The sequence below is a fragment of the Dasypus novemcinctus genome, chromosome 4 (assembly GCF_030445035.2).
Source record: "Dasypus novemcinctus isolate mDasNov1 chromosome 4, mDasNov1.1.hap2, whole genome shotgun sequence".
Lineage (NCBI taxonomy): Eukaryota > Metazoa > Chordata > Mammalia > Cingulata > Dasypodidae > Dasypus > Dasypus novemcinctus.
In genome coordinates, this window is record NC_080676.1 from 96,584,259 (window position 1) to 96,610,674 (window position 26,416).

Sequence of the window (26,416 nt, forward strand, 5' to 3'; positions counted from 1 at the left end):
AATTCCCTTCTTATCTCCCCTCTCCCTCTGCCTTTCAAACTTTCAAATGTTTGAATAAGTCAAATGGGTCACTTTTTTTTTTTTTAACAAACTATGCATTTAACTGTCTTTTGCAATTTGTTTCTTTTCTTTTTTTTTTTTTTTTTTAAGATTTATTTATTTATTTAATTTCCCCCCCTCCCCTGGTTGTCTGTTCTTGGTGTCTATTTGCTGCGTCTTGTTTCTTTTGTCCGCTTCTGTTGTCGTCAGCGGCACGGGAAGTGTGGGCGGCACCATTCCTGGGCAGGCTGCTCTTTCTTTTCACGCTGGGCGGCTTTCCTCACGGGCGCACTCCTTGCGCGTGGGGCTCTCACGCGGGGGACACCCTTGCGTGGCACGGCACTCCTTGCGCGCATCAGCACTGCGCATGGCCAGCTCCACACGGGTCAAGGAGGCCCGGGGTTTGAACCGCGGACCTCCCATATGGTAGACGGACGCCCTAACCACTGGGCCAAAGTCCGTTTCCCTGTTTCTTTTCATGTTGTATTTTTCCAGTAAATCAGATCATGTCATAGAACTTATTCTTGAATTCTCAGAAGGTCTCCATGGGATATTGTTTGGGTTTATAGGATTGTATATCTTGTTTTCCTAGAAATTTGTATACTATCCCAGGTTTTTGTCAGCCAACTTATTGTAACCAGATAAGAGCTTGCGATTAAATAATTTTAAAGTGAATTTTTCTGCAAATTAAACTTATGAACCTTGACAGTGATACTCAAGGCAATTCATTGGAATCATCTGGGGAGCTTTTAAAGTAACACCAGTGTGTGGATACCCTTTGAGGCTCTGATGGAGTTGGTCTGGGGTGGGCCCTGCTAATGTGAGTCTGATGTTCAACTTCAGGTGGGAACTGTTGAGTGTTAGACGGCACCTTGGACATCCTTTTAGTGATTTTCAACTTGGATGCACCTTGGACTCAACATAGGGAGCTTAAAATAGCACTGATATCGAAGTCCCACCAGCAGATTTTGATTTAATTGTTCTAGGGTGCTGCTTATGTATAGCGATATTATAAAACAGGCGATTGTAACCTGAAGGCAAAGTTAAGAGCCACTGATCAATGACTTCTTTTTTTTTTTCAGATGATGAATCTGAGGCTCAAACTGGAGGGACTAGTTGACTTTTAAAAATTCACGGAACCAGAACCAAAGTTCTGATCTTCAACTTTCAGTCAAATACTTGTACCAGGACTTGACATATTTTATGACCTTGTGGCTTTTATTGTGTCAGAAGTACCCGTAAAATTTTCGTGGGGACATTTCTGACTGCATAGTAGAGAAAATGATAAAATATTTTCTGTATTTTAACATCAGAAATGTGAAAGTTCGTAGCTAAAGTTAAGTCATTACTTTAGTTATGATTTAGGAGATATTAGGAGTTGGGGATTAGACAAATTTATGTATTCTATAACTTGCCCAAACTCTCCAGATGCAATCAGACAGAGAAATAACCAACCAAAGATGCATTAGGTTGGGTTTAATACCATGTCTTTTTTTCTATAATAGGGATAACAGTTTGCTTGCGTTTATTAACATGGACATTTTCTGGTAGAAGCTTACACAGGCCTGTGGTTGGAGTTGCAAACCACAATATATTACAGAGTGTACTTTATTGGAAATATTAATGGTGAAGGTAGAAATTAGAACAGTATTTTAGGAATATACTTTTCATAATGTCAGAAGAAGGGAAAATATTTAGAAAATATTATAAGAACTATATATTCTCTTATATTTGGAAAATAAACTAATAGTGGTCTTGGGCCAGAGGGAGGGTTTGAGGTAGTTATCGGTCTCCCCATGCCTACTTCCCACAAACACACATGTTCGTGAGTCTGTCCCTTGTCTCACTTCTAGCCTCCATTACACCTACACCGTGCTTTACTTACTACACTTGTCTCTCTCTAGTCATCATCTTAGCATCTTCAGACATAGGGCGTGTTGGAGAAGTATTTGTTGAACGAATAAAGTAAACTGTAAACTCTTAAGTTGGTGGTTCACAAAATGTGGTCCACAGACCAGTAGAATCATCAACATCTCCTGGAAACTTGTTGGAAAGCAAGTCTTCAGGCTCTACCCTAGACTTACTAAATCTGAAACTCTGAAGGTGGAGCCCAGTGTTTTCACAAGCCTTTCAGGTGCTTCTGATGCACAGTGTTAGCGGGTAAGGTTTGACATTCTTTTAGTGTTTTCTGAACAGACCTGGCAAAAAGAACAAGGCACCAGCATTATAAAGTAATCATAGGTGTCAGTTACTATGTTAAGTTCATTTACAGACATAATTTCAGTGTCTGGTACTTAGCATCTGTACCAGTTCGGCTTTTGTTATGCAGAAAGTTAGTGGCTAGAAAGAACAATTGTTTGTCCTCTTTCAAGGTTCTCTGTTGGCTTCATGTTTCCTGTGGTCCAGGCTGCTTAACTGGGACTGGGCCGCCTAGGATGCCCTTACTCTTCGTGCCTGGGTACTGGGTACTTGAGTGGATGGTGGGCTGGAGCCCTGTGGTCTCGCATGTTCACTTGGGCGGTATAAGGATTCCCAGCAGCAAGCCAGGACACACACTAATCAGTGTGCAGGAGCTTTACAAGGCTCTGCTACTGTCATGTTTGCTAATGGCTAATGGGTCTAAGCAAGTCACTTGGCCAAGTGTAAATTCAAGGGGTAGAACAATAGACTGACTCCACCTCTTGATGGAATGAGCAAAGGCACATTGCAAAGAAAGGCAGTTGCATACAGGGATGGGAAGAATTTGTAGCAACTTTGTCATCTACACATTAGCTATTCACTAAGTATTTGTTGATGGATTACAACTTGTTTATGCCTTACAAAATAGTAATAGCCTAAACGTACAAGATAGATGTCTTTTGAGAACAGAAAGACATTTACAAGAATAACCTTTCTGATTATTTTGTCAGTGCATTGCTGTTTTTATCATGGAGAACTTTCTTTTCCTTTTGCAGAAATAAGGTCTTGTTTCTGAAATTTATGGATCTATAACAAACAGAAACACTAAGTGCCATTTTCAAATTTTGTGATATTTCAATATAGCATGCATTTTCTTTTCTTTCTTTTTAAATATGATGGTAAAGATTTTATATTGGGCCTTGATGGGAGAGCTTCCTCGGAGTAGGTTCATCAGTCATAACAGTAGCCTTTAGACTTTTTACACACCCTACACCTGATTCCAGCTTGAGTGTATATGTGTGGGGGAGGGGTGGTTGATGCAGATACTGATTCAAGGCATTTAGGAAAACTACAGTTGCTGGGAGAACATTCTTTAATGTATGTCTTTCAGAATTCAATGTTTAAAGATAAATTTTATTCTTTTCCAGATTATAAGATTAATATATGCTCATTATAGAAAATTTGGAAGTTTGTGAATATAAACCAAAAATAAAAATTTTAAAATCACTTGTATGAAATCCTACCACCTTGAGATGACATTGCACAAATGTTATTTATGAATTAAATGTTGAAAGCCTTTTTATTGTTTATCACACAGTCCTTTTAATTGAGGAAGGGATTAATTCTGAAAATAAAATTTATTAAAACAAACTTGATGATACAGCTATTGCCATATCTACATTAAAATCATTCCTCATTTTCCTTGCACTTTATTTTATGTGTTAATTTGTTTATTTTGTTTGTTAATTCCCTCTTGGTGTTTTTCTTTTATCTCCTTCATTTTCTCAATTGCAGGGACTTTTTCCTCCTTTCTTTCCTTGTTTGTTCTCATCATTATTTATCATGCGTTCTTTTGTCCCATTGCTGCTACTATTCTTTCCTACAATTCCATCTTTATTACCCAGGTCAGTCTTCTACATTACATTTTTTAATCTAGACATGTTTGTTAGAGTTTAAGAGATTTGCAAACCCTTCAAATCTCATTTTGTCTTCCCGTTTCTTCTTTTTAGAAGCATAGATTTTTTTTTTTTTAAAAAGGAACTGTACTTTTCCTTGCTGCTTAGCCCTACCACTCACTGATCATTATGGGTTGTCCAATCTAATTACCTTTTGCCTTTTACTATGGTTCCCTGACATCCAAAAAGACCCCATAAATGCCTTCCTAAATGCCTTAACCCCTCACACACAGAGACACACACACACACACACACACACACACACACACACACACACACACACACACACACACACACACACACACACCAGCAGTTAAAAGAATTTGATATCTAGGCTGTAACTTTTCATTTGAAATCTTGTGTGTTTGCATAAACACGTGTCACTCAGAATAACAGTAAGAGAAAAAGAGGTAGTTCTTGGGTTTTAAAAGAGGAAATCTTTTCCCCCACCCCTAATCTCAATCTCTAACATCTGGTTCTGACTACAGTTGGGAGAAAAAGTCTTAAATCCTCATCTGACCTGTTCATACCCCAAACAGTTATTCTGATAACCTTACTATTTTCGTTGTGGTCTGTAGGGTCAGATGTTTTCGTTCATTAACAAAACTTATAACTGGAGACTAATGCCTTATATTTATTTCAGTGGTTGTTATGTACATGCCTACATTTCAGTTCTCTAGATAGGATTAGAAATTAATCATTTTTTAATAAAACTGTGAGGGAAAGAAATTTTTGTCAAAACCCATGTGTTTTTGTTTTATTTGAGAAGCAAAAGAAAAACAGACATTTAATTCATGTACTGATAACCATTTTATTTTTAAACTTAAATTTATTTTAATTTTTGAGTAGTAATAAATTTACATGGACAGAATTCAAATGGTTGTATAGAGAAGCTTAAGTAGTTTTAATACTCCCCTTTCCTGTTGTGGGTTTTTAAAATTTTTATTTTAGTTACTGCTTTATGTTTCTTTGCACAGTATAATGGTTTTAAAGTAGCATTTTAGAGAAATAGATAGGTTTTGTAATTTGCTGAGATTATTCAGTAGGCTAGCTTATCTCTTATAAAAACTAAATTTTGCCTGCTTCTGATTTTAATGTGTGTCACCTTAAAATCTGGAATGACCACAATGGATTTGCTCTTCAGATAGTGCCTGAGAGCAGCTCTGTAATTAGCTCTCATTCTCCTTTTACCAGTTTAATGGATATCACCAGGTAAATTGTCATGGTCTTGAGTTTGAAAAGGTTAATGTAGAGGATAGAGCTTTCAGTTTCCATTATTTTTCTTTCTGTTTTAATGTGTACAGTTAGGGGATGCTTAAGAAAGGGAGGATTTCTGAACTATAAATTTAAATCAGTAGTAATTTTATATACATTGTTTCTGCATATATATTTTGGAAATTTGAAACATAATTATATTAAGAAAAAGAATTTTGATTGAAATTCCGTTTGTTATGTGCAGCTAGTGGTTGGATTTCTTTATGGAAGGAGGAAGAATTTTTAAAAATCACTGTATTATGATATCCACTATGTGGGTTGAAAAATGACGAGCCATCTTTCTGAAATTAGCCTCACAGTTCATGGACTTTGGCAGTTTCATATATAACTGTAGGGAGCAAGCTTTGACGAACCGCAGCCAGTCTTCTGTGGTCATGAGCTCGTGTTTCAAGAAGTTAATTTTAAGAAACCAGAGAATGGAGGGGATGGATGAGTGTATATATATTTTATATATAATATCCATTTATTTATGGATATTTATATCCATAATATATAACATATACCTTTATAAGCTAAACAAACATTAAAATGAAATCACGTGGAATATGTGTTTACCTCTGGTTACCTTTGCTCAACATGTGGTTCTCATCCTTTTTCTGAATGTTGTTAATTTCCATTACTGTTTTGTATTCTCTTTGATTCCTCCACAACTTATTTTTTCATTTGCTATTGATAGACATTAAATAGTTTTGGTTTGAATGATTTTGCTTTGAAGGCTTTGGTAAACATATGCTTGCATTTCTAATGGATATATACCTAAGATTGAGATTACTGGGTCATAGAGTATGCATGTTTCAGTTATAGTAAAATAAACATATATTTAAACATATTTTAACATTTTAAACATAATATATTTTATCTATTATAAACTGTTTCAGTCATTTTAAATGATTAGGATGATTAATTGGATAGCCTACAACTATTTATATTAGGGACAAATGAAAAGAAATCTGTAGTTTTATTATGATTAGTAGCTCAAAGACTCAGTAGTTCTAGACACTGATTTATCTGTGACATTGGTCCTGTCACAATCTCTTGGAGTCTGTTTCCCTATCTATTAAAGAGAAGATAGAAATAAACAAATGATTGCTAAGATTCCTTCCATTTGCACATTTCTGTGGTAATTTTGTAACATCCTATAAAAGAATGTTACAGGAGTGTGCTTTTCTAGGTATCTGCTTTCTCAGGGGTAGCAAAACTACCTAGTATAATGTCTGATCATATATTCACAATAAAAATTACATATTATTAGAATATGCAGAAATCTACTTGGGTTTTTCAATGAGCATGACCTTTAGTAATAAGCTAATATACATAAGAACCATGTTAAGACAATGGTTTTTTTTACTTGATATGGTAACATTTGGCAGAAAGTTGAACAGTATATTTGAAATGAACTTTAGCACTAAAGTTGCTTCTATTCAGATAATTTGATACCTTTGAATTTTACATCCAAAAAATTCTTTGTGTTTTTGTATTTAACTTTCAGTTTGAGGTAAATAAATTAAATGGAAGCCATTATTTCTGATCTTATTTTTAGTTTTGGTGGGGTGTATTTTAATAATCCGTTCTTTTACCTCACGATGTTTTTGCATAGATAATCCATATTTTCAAGTTGGTTTCAGAATTAGAAACAATGGTTAATATTTCATAGGTGAATAATATTTAGTTAGTAGCAGGCCATATTTAATTCATTTTCATGAGAAGCTTGTCATTCTTTGTTTTATTATTTTTTTCAGAGATTGTAGTGTTTACCAGGCTTGATTCATTAGCTGTGGTAAAAGACATTTGGTGGTCCTGCAGAGTAAAACTTTTGCACATTGCAGATTGCTTGAATTGCTTGTGACCGTGCTTCCTCAATACCAGAGTGTAGACTGAAAGTGGAAGTTATAGCAGGTACTTTAGTGAATTTTTCATAAAGTTAAATTTATTCCATTTAAGGAATTATTTTTTTTCCTGAGATTGTGTCCTTGTTCTTGTAGTGTGAAAATGTTATTTAATGACAGATAGATAACAAGTTTTGTGCAAATGCCTTCATTGGTGAAAGAACGAGTTCTATGTCATTTTCCTCTATTTATGCTTTTAAACATTTGAAGATGTTTGAAAGTGGAAACATCTGGGAACCAGTGGTTTATAGGACACCTTTCTTCATTTGCCCTTTTATACTGGGTTTGCTTTTCAGCATGCCAGTTTTTCAGACACCCTTCGTTAATTTACCCTTGATTTATTATTCTGAGCTGGCCTCTGTAGAATGCCGGGCATGCTTCAGTTCTCAGCCAACAGTCTCTCTCTGCCTTTTACTTTCCTTCTTTCAGGTGCCAAAATGTAGCAGCATCACCCTTAGGATTCCACAGCTGCTCCTTTCAAACTTCATCGTTCCCTGGCTCTATTCCAGCCTGTGGTGTTGCATTCATCACTCCACCCCAGGCTCCACCGAGATCTTTCTCTGATTAGAGGTTCTCATGATAAAATTAGTTAGCTGAGCTTGATTGACATTTTCCAAGGATATTTATGCTGGTGGGGTAGGCAGGGAGGACCTGATCACGCTTTAATTATTAAGTTACAAGTGATATATAGCAGTCAGAAAAATCAGTTCAAGAGGAGAAAACAGCTTAGTGGCATTTGGAGAAGATATATATATATATCTATATCTATATGTTTTTTAATTTCCCAGCTGTCTTTTTTTTTTTTTTACCCCCTCTCCTTTGCTAATCCTAAAGATAGTACTAAATATGCAGATGGATTCCTTGCTTTTAGGAATCTCACAGGTTAATGACCACCGAGGAGGTTATTGAGGGGAGAACGAATTTACTTTCTCAAATTAGGCATAGGTGAGCCACACATACATCGAACATACATTGATGTGTGTGGTCTTCTATTTCCTGCAGTAGGAGGAAACAAGGAAAGAGCAGGGCCCTCTTTCTGACCTTTGGCATTATGTTAACCAATCACAAGAATTTAGTTCTCTCTGGAGAGAGATGTGGGGGTGAGCTTGGGTGTGGTGATGATGGTATTGTCAGCCTGATGTTGATATTTACAAGTGTGAAAAGAACAGTTTGTCCTAGGATTAGGCATTTAAGGGCTAAGTGAGAGTTCTTTAGGGTTATTGAGCAAGGGGAATGACAAATGAAAATTTCTTAAGTAGTTGCCCCGGAGGTCTGTCCTGCAAAAGAAACTAAATCACTCTAAAACAATGATGTTCTAGCCCAGTAATGATGTTAGTAGACTCCCAGTATAGGGGCAGTGTCACCAGAGGTACTGATAGATGTGTGGTTTGGGAGAACCGAGGAGTGGTATGACTCACAAACTTGAGGCTGCTTTACTGTTTTTGCCTAGAGGTAGAACAATGGGGAAAAAAAGATCTTTAAGGATCCCGGCTAAATCAATGCTTTTCAGATATTAAACTGGGGAGCTTATTAAAGTGTACCTTCTGAGTTAGGCATTCTGTGGTGGGACTTCAGATTCTGCATTTTTAACAAGCTCTCTGGTCATGTCTGTGCTGCTGGTTCAAGGACCAAATTTTGAGTATCACTGTTATTTTTAAATTGTGTTCCTTCTAGATTTTGAATGCCAAATTGAAATCTAAACCCCACTAAAAAGTACCATCTAGCACTTGTTCTTCTGAATGTTCAGTCTTTCTCCTTTCCACTTAAATATGAGCTTGCTATTCACAATAAAGAAGGTAGGCTTTATTATTCCCAATAATGGTTGCATTATGGGAAGAATAGCGTTAAATAATAGATAATTAATGGGACCCAAACTGAATCTACCAACTAGTATATTGGAAATTCATTCTGATAAGACAGCAAATACAAGGCTACACATTGCAATTTGTAGATGTCTCCTTGCGGTAATGTATTACTGTGTTTGATGCCAAACAGGTGTCTGTGAAACAGATTGTCGTGACAGATTTTGACACAAGAAATATATCCAGTCTCTATAAAGCTTATTAAAATATATATATATTGCTTAACTTTAGTCCATTTTTAATGAACAGATTGTACTGTATTCGGTGGAATCAAATGAAGCTTATTCTTGAGGGTTTTTACAGAAGGGAATTACCTAAGATAGTATCCATTGGTAAATGGTATTTGATTGGCTCTTGGTAATGTTAGGAGTTGTCACATTCAGCCCAGTAGTCTATTCTAGATAATGGAAAAAGGACACATTTCTTTACTACACTAAATATTTATCTGGTGAATCAATTCTGGAAGTGAGGGAATTACTGTGGTAGTTTGAAGTAGAAACACATCTTCTCAGAAGTGCATCAGCAATGTGATTGCTGAGTCTGTTTCAAATGGTAATACACCAGGGGCCAAGATTCTGCCAAAGGAAAACATCTGCTTCTAAGACACAGGCTTCTGGTACATTTCTGCCTGTGAACTATTGTTTTCTTTTGCTTGTTTCCTTAATTTGTTCAATCTAGATTATATTCCTTCACAGAGACAGGGGAAACATTCAAAATTCATTTATCTTAAATAGAGAAATATTCTCAAACAAAAGCTTTTAAATTTGTGTAAAAATCTAAGTATTCCTAGTTATTAAATTATACTTTATGATATGTTTTGTTGAAAGTGCTTTTCTTTTTCAAAGTACCCCCATGTGTAGTCCTCCATGGTGGAATCATGGTTTGAAATGTAGAACTCTGCATTCTTGAACAGCATAGGTAGGTGGTGAAGCTGTGCTGATCAAATGGGCAGGCCTGGGTGGAGAAGCAGTTTAATATTTATAACTTGGCTTTGTTTCCCTTTAGCCTCTTCCTGTGAATGCAAATCACTTTGACCCTGCAGTCTGTCATATTGCAGGGCTGTTCCATACCTACATGCACTGGATCTACCTGCTTTGCTGCCTTCCCCCTCCCCCCCCCCTCAGATATTCTCTTGCTGGAGACCTTTTTCTTTTAGCCCTTCATAAGAGGTCCTCAGAGTTGAGTGCTTTACTCCCTTCAACTCCTGTGTTCCTGTAGCAGTTTGAATGTACCTCAGTTATACAGTTACATTGTATTGTAATTGTGTGTTTTTATATCTAGATAACCCACATAGACTATAAACTACCAGAGGACAGGGACTTAACTGGTATTCATTTTATATCCCCATTGCCTCCTGTAGTGGCAGTCTTCAAAAACATTTGCGTGAATAAACTTTATTTAAAGTCATTGCAATTCCATATATGCAGATCACAATTTTTATGCAGATAAAATCATTCTGGAAATGGGAGAACTGACATTTGTTCAAATAAACTAGACGTTTAGAGAAGCAGTGAGCTTTGTCATGAATAAAGTATACTGGAAATCAGAAAGATTAACTGGCGCTACTTTCACAGCCTCATCTTTGTGGATTATTTTCATTTTTTCTCTTTTTTTTTCAATTTTAATTCATTAAGAAATACTTAAGCAGGAAATAAGTAGAAAATAAAAATTTTAAGTTAGTGTAAGATCCCTTTCCCATAATTCTATTGTTTAACTGAAAATCTGAAAATGTTTTCTTTCTTTTTAAATATAAAGATTGTCTTTATTTCTATTAAATTTTAACTGATAGGTATTTCCTGGATAACAGTAATGATTGACTACTGCTTAGGATATAAATGATGTCTTACAAATCTTAGGTTTAGCAATGCATCTATTTAATAACCATTTCACTAAAAACATTTACATGGGTAGACAGGTACAGTGATCTGTACAGCAGCATTTTTTAATGTCTTCTCAAGATTATTGTGGTGATGGTTCAGGTACAGCTGGGAGCCAAAAAATTATGCTTAAAAAAGCACATTAATATGTATACTTCAGTGTTGATAAGAAATTATTAATAGAGCTTGACTTTTAAACAGAGACTCCTGTGAATAGAAATAGACAAGCTAACATCCAGGATGATTCCTTATCTAGACATATGTCAAATCTAGTTATGTTAAATAATCTTCGGAAAATGCGATTTAAATTGCAGCTCAATTAAAAGACTCTGCTGTAACATCTATAATTATTCCAGGTCTTTGCTTATACTTTATCCTCAATATAAGGGGATTCCTTAACTTGGAGTCTTTAAGACCTATAGAAATTGCAGCTGTTGTTTCATTGGTATAGATGAGTGAATTAGAATAATGATATTTTCACAATTTAGTTCATCAAGTAGTTATCCAAATAAATATATTTTGAGAATTAACTACAGCAGATTCCTTCTCATCCAAATCTAGTTAGGCTGCTTTCCAATTCAGTATAGTTGAGATTTCTACTAAAAACCTTTCTTGGTTTGTTTTAGTGTCAGAGAAAATATAGGATATGTAAAATATTTCATTTCCAGTGTAAAAACTCTTTGTTAAATTAAAAAGAAATTTTTTAATGTATTTGATCCATTATCCAAGGTTATTTACTTATTCATATTAGCTGACTGCAGAAGGTCCTATCCTTTCAATTGGTAATATTGGTGATGATTTTGATAATAATAATAAATTGGCAGCATTAACAGTAGTAGTAGTAATAATAACTAACATTTACTGAAAACTTACTGTGTCAGTGTATGAAGTGGCAGAGCTAGGTCCAAGCATGGGTTTAGGTCTGTTACTGAAGAGCTGGAGCATTTCAACATTTTAATGTACTGCCTTCAGTGGTGTAGGCAGATAAAATATGTTTGTCTTTTTTTATACAAAAGCCGATATATGGGGGTGGTTTTATTGATGTGGGCATTTATCCATTTGCAGTTGTACTAAGATAATAAAAGGATTCGGTTCATATTATTGAGCAGCCATCATATGGTAGACATAGAAGTCTCCCTATATAAGGCTATTTTTGAACTGTTGATTGAGATGAAAGTTAAGTTTCTTGGATCTGGCGTTATCCTGTGCCTACTCCATATATTAGCACATTTCTTCCCCAAGAACAAATAAATAAAATCAACTCTTTAAACCATAAAGTTTGCATAGGGAATACCCTGCTCTAGTGCAATTTACACTTTTCATATGGTTTCAATATTCTGGTGTTTACTATTCATTAGCATGAAACAGAGCTTTTAAATTGCCTTTTTTTTTTTTTTTTTTTAAATTTTTGCTGCTTTGAGGTTTTCCTTGTTTTGGGGAGCCAAAGTCATTGTGGACTTTTTCCTTTGTTGAAAAAAGAAATTAAAAATGTCAGAGATGCCAATGATGATAAAGAACAAATAAAAAATCAAGGGTTCCAAATATGTTAATGAAAGGTTTTATACATTACTATACTTTTAATTTTCTGTGTTAGATTCTTGGCCTCCTGACTTGATGTTTTCTACACTCTAAGACTGAAACATATTGAGGCAAATCTGCAATTTTGGAAAGGTTATGTAGCATGTTGTACTGCTGTATCAGCTGCAGGTTGTGAAATGGGATTCACAATTTCTACCTAAAGCATATGGGCTATTTAGTGCCAGAGCTATCTACTCACCTTCTGGTGACCCAAATAAAAGTGGTGATAGTGATTTGCAATGCTAGGGGGCCTCAGAACTTATGTACCACAACCCCGTCATTTTATAGAGAAAGAAGCTCTGGATTAGAGAAGACTTAAGGTCTAGTTTATGTTATGGAATGATGATACAGGCAGAACTGAGTGTAGAAACTTAGGATACCAGCTCCATGTTTTCTCTCACTATATCTCAGTAATTATTTAATGAGACTTGTTATTAGAGCTGTAGAAACCATTCATCTAGAAGGTCCTATTGCCACTACTCAGCTGCAGAACGAATTACATCCAGTTTAACTTTGGCCAAATTAAATGTTTGATTTTTTTTTTTTAATGTATCTGCCATACGGCTATATTTTGAAAGGTTAAGGCTTTTATGGTGGTCCATGGAAACTGTATTGTTAAGAATTGGTGGATAATTGCATCCAGGTTTTTCTATGAATGTTTTACTTTTTTATTTTTCATTTTGGAAGAACTGTGCCCAAAATGGTTTCACTGCTAAAAAAAAAAATGGCATTTTTGTGAAATTGTAGACATCTAACTTAGTCCTTCTTTGGAACTGGTATTATATATACATTACCATACATACATAACTAATCATATATTTGGTTAAACTGAAGAAAAAATGTGGTTAACTGAATCCTCTGGTCATTTGTAACTACAAATGTATTTTATGATGTGGTGAGGTGAAGAATATCTGATGAGCTAATTTATCATTATAGCTTACCAGGGACTTTTGTGCTCCAAAAATTAACACAACTTGACTTGCATTTTTTAGGAGACTGTTACAAAGGTGGCAGATGAAGCTACCATCTAGATAGATTTAAGGATCCAGAATCCTCTTTCTGTTTAAGCAGTTCCTGGACTATGGGCTTAACTGTTTAACCCTTAAATTCTCCATTTTTTCTTCTAAAATTGTAAAATTATAATTAATAGTTTTACTAATTGGGAAGAACCTTGAAAAATACTGGTGTGTCTTTGTCGTTGTACTGTGGGGAAGGGCTATTAGAAAATAGGTGAATCAAGGGTTAGTTTAATGGGTTGGAGAGAGTACATAAGACATGCCCCTTGACTTGAAAGCCAGAACAACCAAAATCATACTGAATATAGTTTGTTATCCTGCTTATTTAACTTCACACTTTCATTCCATGCCAGAATATTTACACAATACCACACACACATACAATGTCACAATGTTATGGTGGTATCCTTATCAGATTATGTCTAAAATAAACAGAATCACTTGGTAAAATTGTGTTTTGGTTCCTTTTCCTTTTTTTCCCAACCATTTGAATAAAAGTTACAGACAAGGGAGGGATAGACCTCATGATTTGGTTTTCTTTTCTCTTGCACAACATGTGCAACAGAGAGGCAAGCTATCCCTCTCTCCTTCCTCCTGGTTCATTTTTCTTTTACTTGTTCTACTCCAAGAAAGCAGGTTTGGAGTGACACAAGGGTATCAATAGGGAGAATTTCCAGAGCCAGAAAGGAGGAAGCAACTATCAGGGAACAGTTAGTATGATGGAAAACTATATTATGCTTCCTCAGAAATTATTAAAAATTTGCTCCATTTACTTGAGTTTCTGGAAACTACACACAAGGGATATAACATTAATTTCCTGTTTCTTGGTGGCATATTTTACCATTATGAACAAAGTCAAAATAAAAGAGAGAAAAGAATAGATCTCAACTCTTAGAGTGAAGATTTTTCTTTTTCAAGTTTAGTGGCAATTAGAGTTTTAATTCTCTGTTAAAGTGAGTTTTGGTAGAATTTCTTTTCACCAAGGTTTGGAAACTTGATGCATTAATATGCAATGTTTATAAAACCTGTGTCTATATACTGTTTGTATCAGTTTCTTCATTATACTGTTTTGGTGTCAGGAAATCCCTTTTATTTCTAATTTTCAAATCTGTTTATAGTCCTCTAAATTAACAAACATTTATTGGATACCAGTCATGTGTAAGAAGCCACTATAGGTATGAAACTTTTTTCCTCCATCAAAGTTTGCTCTGATAGGCTTAAAATGCAATGTTTATCTAAACTAACCATGATGGCAGATAAAGTGATTTAGCAGGTATTTAATAGCCTGATAAGTCGCATTGGGGAGGAGGAATGTAAGAAATAAAAGATAGTTGTTTTTCTTCTGGGTTTAGGATAGAATTTGGAAAAAAAATGACCAGTTGCATCTTTTTGTTTTATATACTTAAAATTAAGGTAGAGAATCAGAATCAATGAATACTGACTAAATTACATTGTTCAGATTGCTGTTTCACAGATATATATTTGATTAGTTAGAATATAGTTATTTGATTATTTGATTAGTGAATCTTTTTTGTTTTGTTTTGTTTTGCTATTGCCACATGTTGTTTCAGGTCCAGTTGGTTTTGTTGCATATGTTCATGAGACTCTTCAGGTCATAAAAGTATAGTTTGAATTTCTAATATGTCCTTTCCTTTTGAAAAAAACAGAAACCAAAGAAAGAAAAGAAGTTCCACTATGTTCACGTGCTTCCATATGAATCTCATCGCAATTATGACTATCCAATTAGTTAACACAACTTACACTGTATATTATCTTAAATAAAAAGCAATGTGAGAGTGCATACCTTCCTCACTTCCCCCCACCACCTTTCTCTCTTAAGTAATAGAAGTAATACACTGGTCTGTATTTTTTTATCTTTTATTTTGGATTTGCTTTACCAAAGGATACTTGTAACAGATTAGGTTTAATCAAAAGAAGTCCATTCTTTATTGAAGTAGACATTGGTAAGCTTTTAAATTAAAGTATGAGTGATCATACCGTATAATAGTAGATTATTGCAATAAATTTTCCAGATAAAACTGTTGAAAACATCAAAGGGATGTTGATGATCCTATTTTGACATTACTGCACAGTTAAAATAATTGGCATTTTGAAAAAAAGAACATTTGGGGAAGGTAAATCTTTATTAGTATAAAGACAAGGTTTATTATAGTACTTCTCTTCATCCAAACTACTGCCATAATTATAAGAGATTTCAAAATCTATATGAATGACCACATTCAACCCTGAAGCCACATAATTCCTATCCCAATTCACTTCTCCTCTACTGTAGCTCCCCACTGTAGGGCCACATTCTGGTCAGAACTCATCACCCCAGATATCATAAATTCCTTTATCTCCCTTACTGATTACCACCTTCCATTCCTCTTGTTCTACTCAGGGTCATTCCCACTATATTATTCTTTAACTTTGGAGATCTCGAAGCCTCTCTTGATGCTCCATTTTCTCCTAGCCTATTAACTCCCTCAATTCACATAAAAATGAACTTGAAGTCTTGCCATTTTGACTTCCAGTGCTGTCCTCTCCACTTCACTTCCTTCTGCACTCACATTTTTTTGCTTGAGTTAAGCCTGTCGCACCTTTAGATGATCGACCAGTGTTCTCCTTCCTTCTTCACTCTGAACTCACACTTGGTAACAGTATTAATCTACTTGTACTTCTTGTTCTAGGCTGTTTCTCACATCTGTGGTCAAGTTCTCCCCAGAATGGCCCTTCATTCCTTCTTCATGCTAACTCCCATGTCATTTATTTCTCAGCTCAGACATTTGCCCACTGGAGGAGAGAAGCTTTCTGGAATCCCAGGCTAGAATAGGTGACTCTTTTAAGTGTTCCCAGACCTCCTTCTGTCATTACCCCCACTGCATTCCATTATGGGCATTGCTTTCTTTCTCTTTCTACCATTGTATATGGTAAATTCATTAAAGGTAGGATTATGTCATTGTCATCTTTGTTTTATCACTAAATAAGTGAATCAGATATTTGACCACTCTGTGCTGTTTGTGGAATTTTGAAAGGCCACCATGATGTTTGAATCACCGTTCTCACCTTATAATTAAGATGATCATTAATTTAATGGCAATAGTGTTATATGGGGAAAAGAATAAATGCTTTGTTTCATAATTTTGGACAGAGGTGGTAGGTGGAATAATTATAATTGTTAATAACAACTATTTATTGAGTGCTTTTTTCTAATTAGATGTGTTATAGTTTCTTACATTTCTTTATTAACTTGTAATACATCAGTCAGACAAGCATTTTAATTTAAGATATTTGGAGATTTAGAAACTAATTCAGAGGGGTTAAGTAACTTGTCCAAGAATATGAGCAGGATTCTCAAACTTCAAAGCCAACTCTTTAATATAGAGAAAATTAAACAGAATGTGTTTTGAATACCTCCTTGAAACTTCTCAAATTATATTTCATTTGCACATAAGGAAAATAGGGTAGTCTTCCAAGTATAGGTATATCATTTCTTGTTTGAATTTAGTTTAGATAAGGCATTTATAAGTTGTACATTTAAAGTTACTTATTGGAGAAAGCAATTTTATTTGCCCTGCGAGTAGCATCCTAATTGGGAGAGATAATATCTTGTTCTTTGATAAGTAACATACTTAAGTAAGCATATATGATAGAGACATGAAAGGATGCCCAACGATCACCTCTCTAAGCCACAATTTCAGGCTTGGCATCCTTTGCCATGCCAGTGGTGGATGATTGTATACTTAGTACAGAAAATGTAAGATCTTTCTGTAGTTACCTATTTTAGTGCAGTTTTTGTACTTATTTAGACCACTAAATTCCTCTTTGAGTGAGCAACTCCATGTCCAATCTGTAAAATGCAGTTAAGTACTTTGAAAAATTGTCTCACGACCTATGTCTGAGGTTAGGTTGTTTCTGGGACACTTTTGACTTCTCTTAAGACTTGAGCAGACTCACCGGCATTTGGATTTTTAGAGTCTGCTTCAACACTCCCCTTAGATGTACTGAAAACTTTAAAGCAGTGGGACTGGGTGAATGGGTGAGGATCCAGTTTTATTTAAGACTCTTAGGATGAATCTTAAAAATAGTTGCTATTCCCAATAGGGAAAAATGAAAGGCAAGGCTTTCATCAGCCTTGTCTCGCCAGCTCCTTATGGATTCAAATGTTCCCAAGGTCAAAAACAGTGGGAAATAACTCTTAATTTCACCGTGGACAGCACTGCATAAGAATTACAGTGATTGGAAATTGCCTTTTAACTGGGCATGAGTCTCATTTTAAGTGGTGCTGTTTATATTCTTTATGTCCTGCTTTTCTTTTAATGTTAAATTTGTTTCACTTTGTAAAGATTAGGAAGAGCATAGTCCAACTTTTAAATGTGAGAATTGAATTGTTGCTAGTTTTTGGATTAAAAAAAGGTCCCTCATTCCTTCTACTTAAACCATGTGCTCACAAACTTTGGACCTCTCTGAAATGAGAGTATCATTTAAAGTTAACCACTAATCCAGCATTCAGAGCTTTTTGTTTCTTTCTTGCTTTATGGCTCAGCTGTTTGTTGAAAGGAGAAAATACAGGGACAACACACAATTTAGACTACATTCTTTGTGTTTCACCTACCTTAAGTGGAGACTGCTAATCCAATATTTTTTTATTCATCTTGCAAATTTAATTCATATTTCAAACCTTGTCTACCTCATCTCCTTATGTTTTCTGTAGCCACAGTGAACAACTAAGACTTGTTCATAGACAGTGAAGTGCCATCATGCCAACAAAGTTGGCACATTAACTGACTCTAGTTTATTTGCACCTTTGTGCCATAATGTAACTTGTCTTTTTGAGAAAGTGATTCATGCCTTTTATTTTTTATTTTATTTTTTTTTTAATTTTTTTATTTTTTATTGACTTTGTAATAATATTACATTAAAAATATATATGTGAGGTCCCATTCAACCCCACCCCCCCACCCCCCCTTTCCCCCCCCCCCCCCAACAACACTCGTTCCCATCATCATGACACATCCATTGGATTTGGTAAGTACATCTTTGGGCACCTCTGCACCTCATATACATTGGTTCACATCATGGCCCATACTCTCCTCTATTCCATCATGTAGGCCCTGTGAGGATTTACAATGTCCGGTGATTACCTCTGAAGCACCATCCAGGGCAGCTCCATGTCCCGAAGACGCCTCCACCTCTCATCTCTTCCTGCCTTTCCCCATACCCTTTGTCCATTATGTCCACTTTTCCCAATCCAATGCCACCTCAATTCATGCCTTTTAAAGAAGTACAATATCATGTGACCAAATCCAAGGTAAAAGAGATGTATTGCTTCCTATGTGATATTCTTTACACTGCAAAAACATTTCTCACACTTACTTTTAGGTAGCTGGCTTTCTTTTTCCTCCCACCCCCATCTTTACTCCTCTCTTCCTCTTCCTTCTGCTTCAAGTTTCCTCTAATACTAGCATCTTTACTAGTTTTACCAAGATGCACACCTAGAAGGTACTTTTTTTTTTTTAAAGATTTATTTTTATTTATTTCTCTCCCCTTCCCCCCTCAGTTGTCTGTTCTCTGTGTCCATTTGCTGAGTGTTCTTATTTTGTCCGCTTCTCTTGTTGTCAGCGGCACGGGAATCTGTGTTTCTTTTTGTTGCGTCATCTTGCTGTGTCAGCTCTCCGTGTGTGTGGCACCATTCCTGGGCAGGCTGCACTTTCTTTCACGCTGGGTGGCTCTCCTTATGGGGTGCACTCCTTGCGTGTGGGGCTCCCCTACACGGGGGACACCCCTGCGTGGCAGGGCACTCCTTGCCTGCATCAGCACTGCGCATGGGCCAGCTCCACACGGGTCAAGGAGGCCCTGGGGTTTGAACCGCGGACCTCCCATGTGGTAGGCGGATGCCCTATCCACTGGGCGAAGTCCGCCTCCTAGAAGGTACTTTTTGATTACCTGGTATTTCAGAACACTTTTATTCTCAAATTATGTCTTAACACAAAATTCCAGGCAAAAAAAATTAAAAATGGCTCAGCTTATGATGGTTTATGAAAGATACGTAGTAATGATTAGTCTTAATATAATATATTAGTGAAAGAAACTGTTTCAGAATTCATTGTAAAATTAATTAAAGTTGTATTTATAAGATTAAGCCTTTTCCTTGTGGAAAAACACTTATTTTTTAGTTTTGGGGTAGGAGAGTTTTAGTAATGGAAACATATACTTAATTAGTAAGCATCAAATCCTTTATTAAATAGTCATTATTTTTGGTCTTATGATGTAGGAAAGTCATGACTAGTGGACTTAGGGAAAATAGCTAAGTATGAAAAATTTTCATCATTTCACCTGTAAAGAGCATTTCACCTGTAAAGAATATATATTGTTGTTGCCTTCCCCTCCTCCTATGTCTAGATGATTGAAGATGACTGTATTCTTGTACTTTATTTTCAAAGTTGGATATTTAAAAAAAAGATATCTAGGAATGCACAGTGGGTGGGAAATAAAGAAGATATCGTATAGAGAAATATAGAAAACAGAAAAAAACTATAGAGAACCATATAAAAGAGAAGGCTTATTTGCTATGTAAATGTAAATGACAGCAGATAGAATTAACTGTAAAGTCTTTTCATGTCTTGGTCTGGATTGTAGGCTTTCTAAATTAATCTTATAAATAATAGAGTTCCAGAATAACTATTTACATATATACATATAAATTAAATATAGACTAAATATATAATAAACATATTCTGTTACATGTGAAAAATAAGGCAACAAAATTGATGTATTCAATTATTTTTAATAACATGAATTTAATCGAGTTTCTTTAAAGTCAAGAAGAAAGATATGTTTTCTTTGCTGTAGTAGTCGAATAAAACTGGTGATCCTCTTACAGGAACAAGAAAATGAGACCATATGCATTTCTTAGAATTAAGCAATGATGAGTTACTAGTGATTCAAGAGCTTACAGTACAGAGCTTTTAGACTGTAAATTATAACTGTAAAATGTTGCTATTTCTGTTTTAAAGTTTAGTTTTTGCAAAGCTAGAAGATCAAACATCCAAAATGGGTGATCATTAACACTGTAATTCAGACTTTAAATCAAAATGTGAAAATGAAAAGCGTTTTGGATATGATTAAAGAACAAAGAAAGAAGGGGATAGAGAGCAGCCGTTCAGAAAATTAGGAACAGTGGATTCATCCTATTTATAGCCATGTGATTTTTCTTTTTCCCTTTGTATAAATTGACTGGAAATTTGGTGGAAAATTAACCCTCTAACCTGATTAAAGAAATTAAATTCATTGCATCTTTTCTAAAGCAACTTTATGCTTTTCCTTGAACTCAGATTGCAAAAGTGCGGAATTTGGCTTTGGCCAAAAGTCTTTCCTTTGATGTAGTTTGACAGTTCACTTTTTATTTTCTAATATTGAATAACATATATACTATCATCCAAATGAGGATGTATTGATATAAATTTGAAATTTAGGTTGATGTTAAAGATTCATCTAATTACAGGAGTTTTACAATTGAATTAGGTTGAGTTGTGCCGAAGTGTGAATGAATCTAAGAAAATGAGGCAGAATCATGTATAATCATAATGAATTTGTGAAATGTTTGTTGTAGCTGGTCCAAGCACTAAAATAAAGGCATAAGTGGTGACCACACCCCTCTTTTTTTTTTTTTGTAAGTCTTCTCATAGAAAATATGTCATGAAAATGGGGTATTTTGTTTTTTCCAGGAGAGATGAATTTGTTGAGATATAACATACTTTATATTTTATTGCTTTCTTTTTTTCCACTTTTTGTCAGGAGTACCTTCATTTATTCTGTACTTAATTTATTTAGGAAGTTATATGTTTCTTTCGTAAATATTTAGGAGTTAACATACCCATTGATCTTATTGAGAGGTATATAGTATATGGTTTCATTGGCACCAAAAATGTTTTTGCTTGCTGTCTGAAAGTCATTAAACCCAAGAACATCAGTAAAAGTGGGGGAAAGAACTGAACTTTTAGTGTCAAAGGTCTGTTGAAACGTTACATTTCATATACATTGCAAATTAGATAGATTTTTCTGTTTATTTTCTTTGAAACTCAAAGCAGTTTGTGTGTTGTTGTCGTCGTCCTCGTCGTCGTCGTCGTCCCCCCCAAATAAAAGGCAGTTAAAGCTTCAGAGTGAAAGTATTTTATTTAGGTACATATAAATAAAGAGTTCTGGTGATGTGAAGAGTAAACAGGAATATAAAGAAACAAGATAAGTTTAAAACTGAAAAGGTCTTAAGTATTTTGTGTTTCAATTTTATATAAATCATATTGTAAACTTATACAATATTTGAAAGCTTTAGAGGTGAGAGTATTATTTTGAAATATGAATCATATTTTAAATCAGTTCAACATCCCTAGAACTTAACATGGAAATTAGAATAGAGGGGATATTTTTCATATTACCAACAACATTTTCTTTATAAATTTAATCATGTCTCTGTTCTGGTTAATCCCTTTTGGTTCCCCATTCCCTATAACAGTAGATCTTAACAAGAGGATCATATTTGAATCATGCAAGGAGCTTCTAAAGTATATACATATCTTGAACTCATCATCAGAATTTGATTTAGGTAGAAGTGACAAGTGCCCATTGATTCAGATGTCTCTTTGTGTCCTGTCCCAACCAAACTTTCTTATTCTGTCTCATACCATTTCCTCCTGCCACCCTGTACACTGTTCTAGGAATGGCAAACATAGATCATATACAAATGCTTAGTTCTGTTTTATCCCTTTTTACCATACATGATCCTTCTACTATCCGAAATGCCTTCTTCTGCCGCCCTTCTACTCCACGTTTTTAATGTGCCAAACAATTGTTTACCTTACTAGATTCTCCTCTGAAAACAAATCTTTTCTTACTTCCCCAGGTAGAGATAGTCACTCCATCCTTTGTGTTTAGCATATATAGTGGATGATTATTTTTTAAAAGATATGTAATGCCCCTATTTAGCTATGAGTTCTTATAGTTTTTCTTGTTTAAGTTTATATTAAGTGAATACATGGATGAATAATAAAATGATAGTCTTAGAAATTTAAAAAAACAATGTTGTTAGGAACATTGTTTTTAGGGACACTACTGAGTTGAGATATTGGTGACTAACAAGACCGAGGTTGATGTGCTGCATAATTTTACTTGTTTTCATATATATTACCATTAAAACTTATTTGCATATATGTATTTAATTTTTCCCTTTACTTTTTCCCCGTGTCTGTAGAAGAAATCTCACAAAACTGTCCCTCATCTTCAGTCACATGCTGGCAGAAATCAAAGCAATATTTCCCAATGGTCAGTTCCAGGGAGATAATTTTCGTATTACAAAAGCAGATGCTGCTGAATTCTGGAGAAAGTTTTTTGGAGACAAGTAAGTAAAAACTACATTTATATTTTGGTTATATCTTTGAAAGGTGACCTTGTCCTGCCTCCAGTTTCATGTAGTATAGATTTTACTTGAGTATTTTGAGATTGTATTTTAAGTGTTTTGGTTTAAATGTTTTGATTGGCAGTTTTTCTTCTGGGTACCAAAAGTATGCCTCAGCATTTTATAACTGGACAGGTTATAGTATTACAAAGCAAATATCAGTTTATGTAGTATGTGTTTATTTTCAGACATTCATTGCCTCATTAAGGTGTGCTCTAAGAAGCAGAGGTTTATAAGATAGAGTCTCTATTCAGGAGAAGCCTGTAACTTCTTATAATTTAGTACACATGTAAGACATAAAATAAAAGCTAGAAAGAGAGGATAGTTTAAAATGGCATAAGTAAGTTGCTGTGAGAATTCAGAGAGCAGTTGCTTCAGGATTGTAGAACCAGGGAATCCACCTAGATGAGGTAGTGTGTAAGCTTGGTTAAGGTCAGAGATTGAGGTGGGAAAAGGCCCTAGCATCCCGATTTAAGTCTTCTTTGTATTATTGCACTGAAAGTATACATGTGTGGACAAGATATAGAAATGAGGATAATATTATCACAAATAATGCATGGTACACCACGTTAAGATGTTTTTTCTTTGAGTATTTTCTATCCAGATGCAAACTCATTTGATTTTGGTAAATTATAAGAACTGAATGCCTGAAGTCAGGCTAAATAGGTTTTTCAAAGTTATTGTCAGGAATCTCTCACTAAGATCATCAAGAACTAAGCATCAGGAGGCAAACGCTTTCCTCAGTGACCTTTTAAGGACTGCCTTTGACCTGAGAGCACCCTCAGAACACCCTTGAGTATACGTGGAAGAATGAGTGCTTACACAGAGTATTGTTTTAATCCTGCATCTTAAGGTCTATCTTTATCTCTTAATTGAAATTTGCTGTATGAAATATTGGAATGTAGTTTTGGTAATTTTAGTGTTGTGACAGCTGATGAATTAACTGTATTATTGGTCTTTCTTTTCTTTTAATGTAGTAGTATTTTCATCCAAAGCTACCATCATGATTAGAATATATGGACATAGCTTAAGTAGAACAGTGCACATTTTATTAGCTATGCAATTTTGGCTCATTTGGCTGATTTCCCATTTCTTGCACTAAAATATATTCATAATTAATTTTAGGCATTAAAGGAGGAATTGCCATTATTGTTATTAACATGATCATTCTGCATTCCAAATATCTACCTTTTTCTGTCCATTCACAGATGAGTAATTAAAAGTGAAAGGCTTCTTCCTCATGTGAATTAGAATATACTAATTAAATATTTGCGAATGAAAGAAAACAAAGGGTTTGCCCAATTCTGGGAGTAAGAACTGAGAAGATTCCCTGCAGTTACTGTTCATATATTCACACTTGTGTGCCTGGTATAACCAGTTGGTAACCTTCAAAATAAACTTAAGAAAATCTATAGGTCAAATTGTCAGTGGTATTTCTCTTTGAAACTGAAAATTCTGGTGAGTTAAAAAAAAAAATCTGTCTATTTGTCATAAGGTCAGTAAAAGATGGAAAGGTGGAAAGATTGCTCACACATTTATTGAGAGGCGTTTGTTTTGCTGGCACCTCAAGCCACAGAAAATTGTGCTTTTGAGACATCTTTATTTCCCTTTATTTATAACTGTAGTCATCAAAGGTCTGAAATTTCTGTTCAACTGCTACATGACTGAAATCACTACTAAATCAAATGAGCATTCTTAAAATACCAATTAAATACTCTCCCTAAGTCCCAAATCTTTTACTTTGTGTGCTCTTTTCAAACTTGAGAAAGCTGCTTAATTTTTCTTTCAACCCTTTCTAGAATGTATAAATATATCTACAGCCATCAAATCTAATAATTCCTTTATTAGACCAATTGGAGAAATCACGTTATGTTCTCCTTGGGTTTTAACCTAGTGGTTCCACAATATTTTATTGGTTGAGCGACCAGATGGCCTTTCAAATGGTTGAATTCTTTATTTTAATTATTCTTTAATATAGTTTGTATTTTCTCATAAGTTAATTCTCATACTGAAATATTCCTGTCGTTTATCTCGCACACAATAAGGCCATGCGAGAATGCCTTCATTTGAGCTAGCTAGTGCCTTTATTAAATTGAAAGAAAGGGAGCAGGTATAACTCAGTGGTTAAGCATCTGCTTCCTATGTACTAGTCTAGGGTTCATTCCTCTGCACCTCCTTCAAAAAATTTTTTTGAAAAAACATTGTTTCTAAAAAGAGAACCATAGAGTGGTTGGTTCTAAAAACAGCCAAACCAACTATGGTTTTTATAAAGCAGCTTTTAGCTCAAGGAAGTATTGTTGAGACTTTCTTTACAAAGGAACAGAATCAACAAGAACAGAATATTAAGATGGCACTAAATTTGGGAGCAAGCTATTGTTAAAAGGACTTTGAAAAATTCCTAAAGGCAATTTTAGGTATCAGACTTCATAAAAATAGGCAGCCAATGGAAAGGGCTTTTAAGTGTTGGATGCCTAATGCCTCTTTTAGTGCTTCCCAATTTTTCTGAATTCATGGCAGGGCCCACCTCTTTGCCCAGGGGCCAAGAGGCTCTTTCCTGAGGTCTGAAAGGATGGAAAACAAATAGTCTATCATGGCAGACTGGTTGAGAAGTTCTGTATTTGTCAGACTTTAATGAAAATTAATTTAATATTTTAAGTATTAAATTGTCCTGCCTTTGTGTTCTTAATCTGTTGACTAGGAAATAGTAGAAAGAAGATGAAGGAAAAGAGATGTGACAGTATTGAGTAAATGTGTCTGGGTAAATTTTGTAAAATGAGTCCAATATCACTGAATCTCCGTGTTTTAAAATAGTAGTTTATAATCCAGAAACTTTGAGTACAGATCTTAAAGGTGTATTACTGTCAATTTAACAAAAACTTCAGTGTGATTGGGGTCTGGGTGACAGTCATTTTTTTAGGCAAGTCACATAGCACTACTCAGGCTCCTAATGCTCAACCCTTCTTGACATTGAGGAGATTTAAACATGAGCTTTCAACCATATCATAATTTAACAAGCACATAGATTCTAACTCCTAAATTTTCTTATACATCCTCTACTCCCCATTCTTATTTTAATTTGCGTTCTCTTTGCTTTGCCCCTGGATTCTTGCTTTCTGGCTGGTCTTCTAGCATCAGTACTACCCTATCCAGATAGTCTTCTTAGTGAGGCCAGTGAGCTTTCTAAAAAGCAGAGGTAATCATGCTAGTCTTTTACCTTGAAGTGCTTCCATGAATCTTTATTGATTCCATATTAAAGTCTAAAACCCTGTTAAGATTGCAAGTTTTAGAAACGTTTTTTCTAGCTTCATTTCTTTGTGTTCAATTCCTCAAAGAAACAAATAAATTACTCAATACTCCACCCATATTCCCATATGTGCTTTTTTCCCCACACCTCAGTGTCTTTGTTTCCCTATATTGCAACCACTTCTTGGCAGTTACCCATGCCCCACCCAGTGTTGCCACTTAGTAAGTTTTCCTTGACTACCCTAATCTAAGGCGGATATCCCTACTATATGCTGCTAGGTACCTGTGCTTAAGTCTTTCATACTAGATCATGAGCTGCTGACATGTTTGCGTTT

The 26,416-nt window shown here is 35.0% G+C and overlaps 1 protein-coding gene across 10 annotated transcripts in view; it reads left to right on the forward strand.

The window, feature by feature from the left end:
• The window catches only part of CBLB (Cbl proto-oncogene B), a 189,005-nt gene that overhangs the window by 63,268 nt on the left and 99,321 nt on the right, over positions 1-26,416 (forward strand). For all 10 annotated transcript variants that reach the window (XM_004460195.5, XM_004460196.4, XM_023589318.2 and 7 more), the window contains exon 4: positions 22,635-22,781. In XM_004460195.5, the coding sequence (XP_004460252.1) occupies positions 22,635-22,781 (147 nt within the window). The remainder of the gene's footprint in view (positions 1-22,634; positions 22,782-26,416) is intronic.